Genomic DNA, 9,086 nt, shown 5'->3' with positions numbered 1-9,086 from the left:
GAAACCCAAATATAAAATATATTTTGATTTGTTTAACACTTTTTTGGTTACTACATTATTCCATATGTGTTATTTCATAGTTTTGATGTCTTCACTATTATTCTACAATGTAGAACATAGGCGTGTCCAAACTTTTGACTGGTACTGTACTTAGTTAATCATGGTTGGGGCAGGAGATATTGGCCTTGATGACACAGTTAATTTGTCCCATGCATGATCTCAGCTGAGGTGGAGGCTTACAGCCCCAAATAAATACACAGGTGGATCGACAGTCAGGACACACAGAAATAATTGATTTAATGGAACAAATTGTGCATATTCGGTACAACAGCACCCTCTAGTGTTGACTCATTAACATGTAGTTTCTAGTCAATTATCAAGTTATGCCCTCATGGCTAGCTTGACACAAAACAGCATCCTTGTTGAGACACAGAAAATAAACAAACTCAATTCTATTTAGTTGTCACAGAAATCTCTTGAAAACGTCTCACAGTGCAATCAATATATACCGCGCAAAAAAGCTCTTCGTGCACTAGCTGCTATTGCAGAATGGTAAAATGATTCACATTCTGACCCCCACTACAAGAAGCCCTCTTTATCCGGTTGATCCATTCGATCCTTCACCCACTCAGTAAAGAGATGACTGGAAATAGAGGGACCGATGACCCGGACACTGAGCTCCTTCTGCACGTACAGAACGTCTTCATAAAGGGTGTTCACCTCGGCACAGAGTTGCAGCAGCCTCTTTCTCTCACGCAGGTCCTGCCTTCTGTAGTCTATAGTGTGGATTCTCAGGGTTGACTGCCACACGGCGACCAAATCAGTCAGCTCTGATATGGTCAGTTGGACTTCAGAGAGACCCTTGCTGTCGCGGCGTCCTCTCAGCGATATCAGAGTCAGGTCGGCCACGTCATTGTCACCGAACACAGCTGACACACCGTGGTTCCTAAAACATTGGTCAAACTGGTCTTTAGAAAATCTCTGAATGTAAAGAAATATGTTTGTGTCCACCCATGTGGACTCCTCTTCCATGTCAACATCACCACCTGAGCTGACCTTGGAAGTTCCTGCTGGCACTGGGCTTGACAGAGATTGATCATAGCTTGACGGAGCGATGTACTTCTCTAATGTGTGACTGCTGCTGACGACCTTGGATTCCCCACTTCCTGATGCCATGGAGCTCAGAGAATGATCGTGGCTTGACAGAGCTGCCCTGCGGTGCTTTTCCAAGGATTGATTTATGGTAGAAGCCCCACTCCCTCCTGCCACAGAGCTTGACAGAGAATGATCAGCGCTTGATGGAGCTGCCCTGTTCTTCTTCTCCCAGGTGTAACGGCTGACCCGGAAGTCCACCTCAGCACCATCACCAGGTCTGACCCTGGAAGACCGACTCTCTGCTACCACAGAGCTCAGGGAATGATCATGGCTTGATGGAGATGGAGCTCTGTGCTTTTCCCAGGCATGACCGCTGCTGACCTGGGATACCCCATTCCCTGCTGCCACTGAGGTCAGGGAGTAACCAGAGCTCGATGGCGCCCCGTGCTTCTCCCCTGGGTGACTGCTGCTGACCTGGGATACCCCATTCCCTGCTGCCACTGAGGTCAGGGAGTAACCAGAGCTCGATGGCGCCCCGTGCTTCTCCCCTGGGTGACTGCTGCTGACCTGGGATACCCCATTCCCTGCTGCCACTGAGGTCAGGGAGTAACCAGAGCTCCGATGGCGCCCCGTGCTTCTCCCCTGGGTGACTGCTGCTGACCTGGGATACCCCATTCCCTGCTGCCACAGAGGTCAGGGAGTAACCAGAGCTCGATGGCGCCCCGTGCTTCTCCCCTGGGTGACTGCTGCTGACCTGGGATACCCCATTCCCTGCTGCCACGGAGGTCAGGGAGTAACCAGAGCTCCATGGAGCCCCGTGCTTCTCCCCTGGGTGACTGCTGCTGCTGGCAGTGGCCCGCTGGAGCAGGTCCTCCCTCAGGTCCCTGATGGCAGAGAAGGGTCCCTCCACTGAAGCTTTACCCTCCTGGCTGGGTAGAAGGCAGATCCTCACTGATCTGTGAGCAGACTGCAAGCTTCGGATCACGGTCTCCTGCTGTTCCTCGTCACCGCAGATTGACAGGTCCACTTTAGCGTTCACGTAGAACAACACCTATGGCATGATGAATATAGGATCAGTCAGTATGTGTATTGGACTGTGTGCTACTGTTCCTTCCATGCTGGAATAGAAACATTTACTGTTGCTTGACTGTACTCACGTCTTGGGTGAATTTGAATACAGTGATAGGGTAGTCTTGAGGGAACTCCTTGTCACACATTATCTGCTTCTTTCTGATTACCATCTCAGCATCTGTTACAATACATTTTTGTTATGATCTATAGGCATATATGTAACAAAACTACATCCCAGCTAAGAACACTTTTGTTACAGTATTTCTGTTACCTCTGGTGTTTTCAAATGTAACAAAAGCCACCCCCTTGAAGCTGGTCGGGTACTTGATGTTTTCTACATCTCCTCCGTGGCTTCTGGAGCTCTGGAAGTGAATAACCAGTTTGTCTGCCATGCGGCTGCTGGACAGTGTGTCTGGTACACCAGAGACCACGACTGTCCTGTTCTCCTCTGAGAGGTTCATCCCCTAGAATGAATGGTATGCAAATAAACCATAGTCATGTGGAAGTTAAGCCTATCTAAAAGATACCAATAATTCCAGATTGTAAAACGTATCTCTTGTTAAAATGTATTATCTCTGAACTGATCTCTTATAATGCTGTGGATGTTAAAACAAATAACCAACGACTCTTGAATGATTTTAAGGGTGTGTTCATAAATTCACTCTGGAGTGCCTGAGTGGCCTCTGGGTGTTCATAAATTCACTCTGGAGTGCCTGAGTGGCCTCTGGGTGTTCATAAATTCACTCTGGGGTACCTGAGTGGCCTCTGGGTGTTCATAAATTCACTCTGGGGTGCCTGAGTGGCCTCTGGGTGTTCATAAATTCACTCTGGAGTGCCTGAGTGGCCTCTGGGTGTTCATAAATTCACTCTGGAGCATCTGATTGGCCTCTGGGTGTTCATAAATTCACTCTGGAGTGTCTGAGTGGCCTCTGGGTGTTCATAAATTCACTCTGGAGTGTCTGATTGGGTGTTCATAAATTCACTCTGGAGTGTCTGATTGGGTGTTCATAAATTCACTCTGGAGTGTCTGATTGGGTGTTCATAAATTCACTCTGGAGTGTCTGATTGGGTGTTCATAAATTCACTCTGGAGTGTCTGATTGGGTGTTCATAAATTCACTCTGGAGTGTCTGATTGGGTGTTCATAAATTCACTCTGGAGTGCCTGAGTGGCCTCTGGGCGTTCGTAAATTCAAAGCGTTTCGCTCTATGCTAGTTTAGAGCCACACTGGACACTCTGGTCTGTAGTGGGGTTGATCCGAGCGTTCTGACCACCCAAGACTGTCACGCACCCAAGCTAACTGGCTAAAGTTAGCTAGCTTGCTCGCTACGTCCAGACAAGAATTAGGGAACGCCTCACTCTGACCATTTTACTCAACTTAGCAGAGCTGGTTAGGCGGTTGTCATGTTATCTAGAGCATTGGTGACTGTAACTAACTGTGCTGCTGGCAACATTTTTTGTTTTGACGTTGACTGACACCGGTCATATTTAACCAGTGTTGAGCGTTCGTTCTCGCGAGAGTAGATAGCCAGAGTGAATTTACGAACGCACCCTAAATCATGCCATAATTTAGCAGGAAACTGGATCTATCATGCATGAAGTAGAACTTACCCGTTTCAGTTTAAACAACACTAATTTCAACTCAGAGCGAGATGTAGTATATGTCGACTGCCATTGACAATATGAAAACCAAACGCATTTACCTTGTTTCGGTTTCGATGTGTGAATCGGAGTAGAATGCCTGATCTAAGGTCAGTTTAGCATTTCTGCTTTATGGATTTCAGGTGGATACGCGGATGCTAGACCTGCGTCTACTCAATAATTATAGACATACTGATGCCGAGTTAAAAAAAACTGGGATCAAAACAACTGAGGTCAAATCATGAGGTCAGTGATCTTGTTTTAAACGCACTGAAGTCCCAGTTCCCAGTTGTTTTGATCGCTGCATGACAAGATAATTACAGGTTTCTCCGCCCAACGCGTCACAGCGGGCAGTCTAGCTCCCGCCTATCCGTTCTGTGGATTGGTGGATACGTAAGGATACGTAAACGCCTCCGAGCCAACTACGGCAACACAGTCACCACCTCCGCACCAAGAATAACGTTTATTCCGTTGCGTTTGTTTAAGCTGTTCATCCCGCTTATACCACAGTTGCAAAAGAAAACAATACTAAGCACATATTTACCGGTAGAAATAAAATTTGTTTCGTTTATATTTTCAGTTATATAAGCGAATTCATACTTTCTCATGTGTTGGTTGCTAGAGACGCGACCCAGTCGTTCGTCCTTATGCTCCGTTGCCATAACGTTACTACCTCGTTTGCCAGCCAGCTACGACAAACACAACCAGGACCGAGTCTGCAGACAGAATAACAGCAAAGTAACTTGTTAGCTGTTCTCAACTCATTAAGATACATCCATAACAATGAGCTGATAATGCCCGACTTTGCCTGACACAGTTATAAAAGTTTTCCTTCTCGTCAGGACACTCGTGAACACTGACTGTTACGAGATCGCATTGCATATAAAACACTACGTGAGAAGCTATCAAACCTGCCAATATGACAACTGAATGAATAAATAAATACTTGTTACTGAAAACCGCGGGTCATACTAGAAACACGTGGGAGGATTTGACAGAACAGTACAGCGACCAGAGAAGTTCATCACTCACCACGTTAGGTCATCAGATGCTCCAAAAAAAAGTTTTTGTTCTCGTTGAACCTGCGTTTACAATGTATCCCATTTCAGTTTGTGTAGTTGTTGGTTTAGCGTTCTGTAACTTTGTAGCAAGTATGGTCAACATGTGTAAGCGCACATCTCCATACAAATTCGATTTGCTTGATGCGCGAAACAATGAACATACGCCACCTACTGGAGGAAGACAGATCTTCCGCCGAGTTGAGCATCTGGGGTAGTGAAAAAGCAGTAACAAGTCCACCAGTGGGCACTGTCGCTCCAATCTTGAAATTCGGTTCACACTAGCAGCACAAGAAACAAAAATATATCACAGATTCTCCTTGTAGGATGACAACCACAATATTGAAGGTAGCGTTTCTCTGGGGCTTTATGTTACGTTGGATGATGATATCATACGGAGAACAAACCATGTTAAATTCAATGTTTATACAAGAACACAATTACTGTAGCTAATATGATAAATTATACAGGTAACTGCCAAAATAATGAAAACACTTTAAAGTAAATGAGGGATACAAAGTACATTGAAAGCTGGTGCTTCCACACAGGTGTGGTTCAATTAACATCCCATCATGCTAAAGTGGATAAAAATGCTAGGTAGGTCATTATTTTGGTAACCATGGCTATGCCTCCTTAGGATGACAACACAAGTGGTCACGGAATGGTTTGATGAGCATGAAAAACGATCTAAATCATATTGCCATGGCCGTCTGTCACCAGATATCGACCAAATTTAACACTTATGGGAGATTCTGGAGAAGTGAATGAAACAGCATTTTCCACCATCAACAAAACACCAAATTTTGGAATAAATGTCGTTGCATCCCTCCGACAGAGTTCGACACTTGTATAATCTATGCCGCGGTGCATTGAAGCAGTTCTGGCTCACGGTGGCCCAACACCCTATGAAGACACTATGTTGGCAGTTACCTGTATGGTGGTAATGAAGCAAGCAGAAAGAATCTCATATTTTGTCAAACGACAGGAGTGTTGTTGAAATGACAAAGCACATCGTTTTGGTGTAAACATTTATTGGTTTCAAACAGAAATAAAAACATCTTGCACCAGCAGACTGTACATCTTCTCCTGAATCCACCACCAACAACCATCTTAAATAGACATTTGTTTGGGTGTGATGGGGTTGGGGTGTGTTGTGAATAATGCACACTTTTCCAGTGACCCTTCTGATAGGATACGAACGGTAAAACGAACTAAACATGAAAGGAATTTGGCCTTGCCACCCTATATAGTGCACTACTTTTGACCAGGGCCCATAGGGAATAGGGTGCCATTTGATACGTAACCAGGGAATGGGTGGACTGAACAGAGAGGGTTGGAGGAGGTTGATACGTAACCAGGGAATGGGTGGACTGAACAGAGAGGGTTGGAGGAGGTTGATACGTAACCAGGGAATGGGTGGACTGAACAGAGAGGGTTGGAGGAGGTTGATACGTAACCAGGGAATGGGAGGACTGAACAAAGAGGGTTGGAGGAGGTTGATACGTAACCAGGGAATGGGTGGACTGAACAGAGAGGGTTGGAGGAGGTTGATACGTAACCAGGGAATGGGTGGACTGAACAGAGAGGGTTGGAGGAGGTTGGTGAGAAGGACATTAATTTTAGAATAGCTCAAATAGAATGACCCATCAATGAGATGCACCAAGGTTCTTCTCATCTTCTCCTTAAAAACAATAAACCACTTTCAAAACAAACATTTCTCCCTTGTGCCAGTGCAAACATACCATTTACTGTGTTGAAAAGTGAGAATAATTTAGCTACCATATCAGTGATGATTCATTGTGAAAGAAATTGATGGGTCAAGAGTTTATACAAATGGAATTGGATGGGGTGTCTTTAGGGGTGTTGGGGAGAGGGATGGATAGTGGCACCCGAGCCCAGTTAGAAGGCACCATTCTGTTGGGTTAAGTCCCAAATGGAACCCTATTCTCTAGATAGTGCACTACTTTAGACCAGGTCCCATAGGGCTCATAAGACCACAGCCCTATGGGACCTAAGTAGTGCACTATATAGGGAAATAGGGTGCCATTTGGGACACAACCTTGTTCTAGAAGACTAATCTTCTGTTGTAGTAGCACACCAACTGACTAACGGGAGACTGACTCTACGGGCCGAATCCTGACTTGATATTATACGCCGGCACAACTCAGGCTTTCGTGTAAATCAACGGGACATTTTAAACCGAAATCTGGAGTTATCCGTTGCAGATCTCACAATCCGGCCCAAAGAGAGACACTCTTGTCCAATGAGAGACACTTGGTATATTATCCTCTTGTAATGAATGAGTACAACCCTGCTTTGGGTGTTCTGACTGCAGCTTTTAACAAACATAAAACAAAATAAAACATGCTGCTTCCTTTACCATGTTCTGTCTGCAAATAAAATAGGACACTTTTGGAACTTCATTCCTGTTTTTCTGTCTGTGTCTTTGTGTTTCAACATTGGCGTGTTGTCCGATCCTTTTTTACAGATTTCCATCTCAAAAAGTAGAGAACGTTCCACAGGCATTAACACATTCCCAGAAAGCCTCTACAACTCAAGTGAAAAAGCTGTTAGATGATGCCAACCGAGTGATACTCCATCAGTCTGTCTGTCAGTCCGGTGGGGAGTGGAGGCTAGTGAGTGATGCTTGCAGAAGAGGGGTGTCTGATTGGTTGGCCGATGGCAGCAGTGGAGGTGGTGGTGGGGTGGAGGGGCCATGGCGAGTGCCCGTGACCGGCAGCCCCTCATAGCAGCCCATGGGAGCCCCTAGAACAACCTCTCAGGGGCCCTAGTAACATATCACCCCACCCTGCTATTGAGAGGTAGACCTCTCCAGGTTGGCTGGCTACAGCACCCCACCCTGCTATTGAGAGCAAGTCCTCTCCAGGTTGGCTGGCTACAGCACCCCACCCTGCTATTGAGAGGTGGTCCTCTCCAGGTTGGCTGGTTACAGCACCCCACCCTGCTATTGAGAGGTGGTCCTCTCCTGGTTGGCTGGCTACAGCACCCCACCCTGCTATTGAGAGGTGGTCCTCTCCTGGTTGTGAAACTCATCAGAGTGTCTCTTGCTAGTTCTGAGTTTGAACGTGTTGGTGAGAAGGGGCCCAGGGCCGGCAGGGCCACTGTGTCTCAGCAAGGCGTTCTGAGCTGCGTACCTGGAGGGAAACACAGCCAGGATGGTGTAGGTGGACGCCAGGTCGTTATGGTTACTACTGGGGGTTTTGGAACAGGAAGTAGTGTCAGTGTTTGTGTCACCGTCGTTACCGTCCCCCCCAGCCCCACAGTGCTTCAGCAGGGTATCACCAGACTGGTGTTGGTGCTGTTGGGTCTCAGACAACCACTTGATCATGGCCCCTCCTCTGTACAGTTCCCCCAGGAGACAGTCTGCCTCCGTACGACTGATGCCCTCTGGTAGCTCCAGCACCTCCAGGACTCCACCGTTCACTGCACAGAGAGAGAATTGATTGATTCACCCGGTCAGTTATTGACAACATGATCTTTTACCACTTACTGCATGGAGACCAACAGAAGCTGTTCATCTCTAGTGGCAACAGGGATGACATTTAGTTTAGCTGTTTTTGGGGAGTAATTGTGGACCAATAAACACTACTAGAGTGATTTCGATACGGATAATTTTTCCTTCTAAAATAAAATCTTGCTGTGTGGAATCCAATCCAGTATGTGAGAGAATCATTATATTCCCAACACCTAGGTACACCAGTTAATTTATTTAGCCAAGTGTGAATTCTGCCTAGTCTATAAATTCTTCTTCTTACATGAACAAATACACTCCCGTATGGTCCTTCAGTGCACAGCAAGTGGTTTATAATGAGAATATATATATATATGAAAAAAATGCCTCCGATTCCCGATTTGTAAGGTACTTAAAGTTAACTCAAATGTATTATATATATATATATTATATATTACACACACACATTCAGTACCAGTCAAAAGTTTAACACCTACTCATTCAAGGTTTTTTCTTTATTTTTTTACATAGTAGAATAATAGTGAAGACATCCAAACTATGAAACACATTTAGAATCATGTAGTTACCAAAAAAAGTGTTAAACAAATCAATATACATGTTATATTCAAGATACTTCAAAGTAGCCACCCTTTGCCTTGATGACAGCTTTGCACACTCTTGGCATTCTCTCAACCAGCTTCATGAGGTGGAATGCATTTCAATTAACAGGTGTGCCTTGTTGAAAGTTAA

At 45.5% G+C, this 9,086-nt stretch overlaps 2 protein-coding genes across 11 annotated transcripts in view; both read right to left on the bottom strand.

Annotated features, from left to right (window-relative positions):
- Nucleotides 1-271: 271 nt before the first annotated feature.
- Nucleotides 272-5,000, bottom strand: LOC135530776 (uncharacterized). 3 transcript variants are annotated; one of them, XM_064958966.1, is made up of 4 exons: nt 4,839-5,000; nt 2,438-2,630; nt 2,253-2,344; nt 272-2,146 (listed from the first exon to the last, which is right to left on the bottom strand). In XM_064958966.1, exons 2-4 carry the CDS (start codon nt 2,625-2,627, stop codon nt 1,421-1,423), a joined length of 1,008 nt encoding a protein of 335 aa, XP_064815038.1. In that variant the 5' UTR covers nt 2,628-2,630; nt 4,839-5,000; the 3' UTR covers nt 272-1,420. The 3 variants fall into 3 exon arrangements, with proteins under 3 accessions (XP_064815038.1, XP_064815036.1, XP_064815037.1); XM_064958964.1 differs by lacking the exon at nt 4,839-5,000 and adding an exon at nt 3,869-4,135; XM_064958965.1 differs by lacking the exon at nt 4,839-5,000 and adding an exon at nt 3,777-3,862.
- An 878-nt stretch (nt 5,001-5,878) lies between these two features.
- LOC135530774 (R3H domain-containing protein 1-like) overlaps nt 5,879-9,086 on the bottom strand; it is a 54,022-nt gene continuing 50,814 nt past the window's right edge. For 7 of the 8 annotated variants that reach the window (XM_064958957.1, XM_064958955.1, XM_064958959.1 and 4 more), the window contains one exon: nt 5,879-8,308. In XM_064958957.1, coding sequence (XP_064815029.1) covers nt 7,881-8,308 — 428 coding nt within the window. In that variant the 3' untranslated portion in view covers nt 5,879-7,880. The remainder of the gene's footprint in view (nt 8,309-9,086) is intronic. The other variant, XM_064958962.1, reaches the window with a different exon arrangement.

The sequence above is a fragment of the Oncorhynchus masou genome, unplaced genomic scaffold (genome assembly GCF_036934945.1).
Source record: "Oncorhynchus masou masou isolate Uvic2021 unplaced genomic scaffold, UVic_Omas_1.1 unplaced_scaffold_1415, whole genome shotgun sequence".
Classification (NCBI taxonomy): Eukaryota; Metazoa; Chordata; class Actinopteri; order Salmoniformes; family Salmonidae; genus Oncorhynchus; species Oncorhynchus masou.
The sequence above is the reverse complement of the archived record's forward strand: the minus strand, read 5'-3'. Positions and strand labels throughout refer to the sequence as shown.

Bases quoted from the DNA above. Each gene is read 5' to 3' on its own strand.
- LOC135530776 (XM_064958966.1), bottom strand. From the start codon at position 2,627: ATGAACCTCTCAGAGGAGAACAGGACAGTCGTGGTCTCTGGTGTACCA. The intron at 2,345-2,437 runs GTAACAGAAATA...GTATTGTAACAG, and splicing joins TACATTTGAAAACACCAGAG to ATGCTGAGATGGTAATCAGA. The intron at 2,147-2,252 runs GTGAGTACAGTC...ATCATGCCATAG, and splicing joins TATTCAAATTCACCCAAGAC to GTGTTGTTCTACGTGAACGC.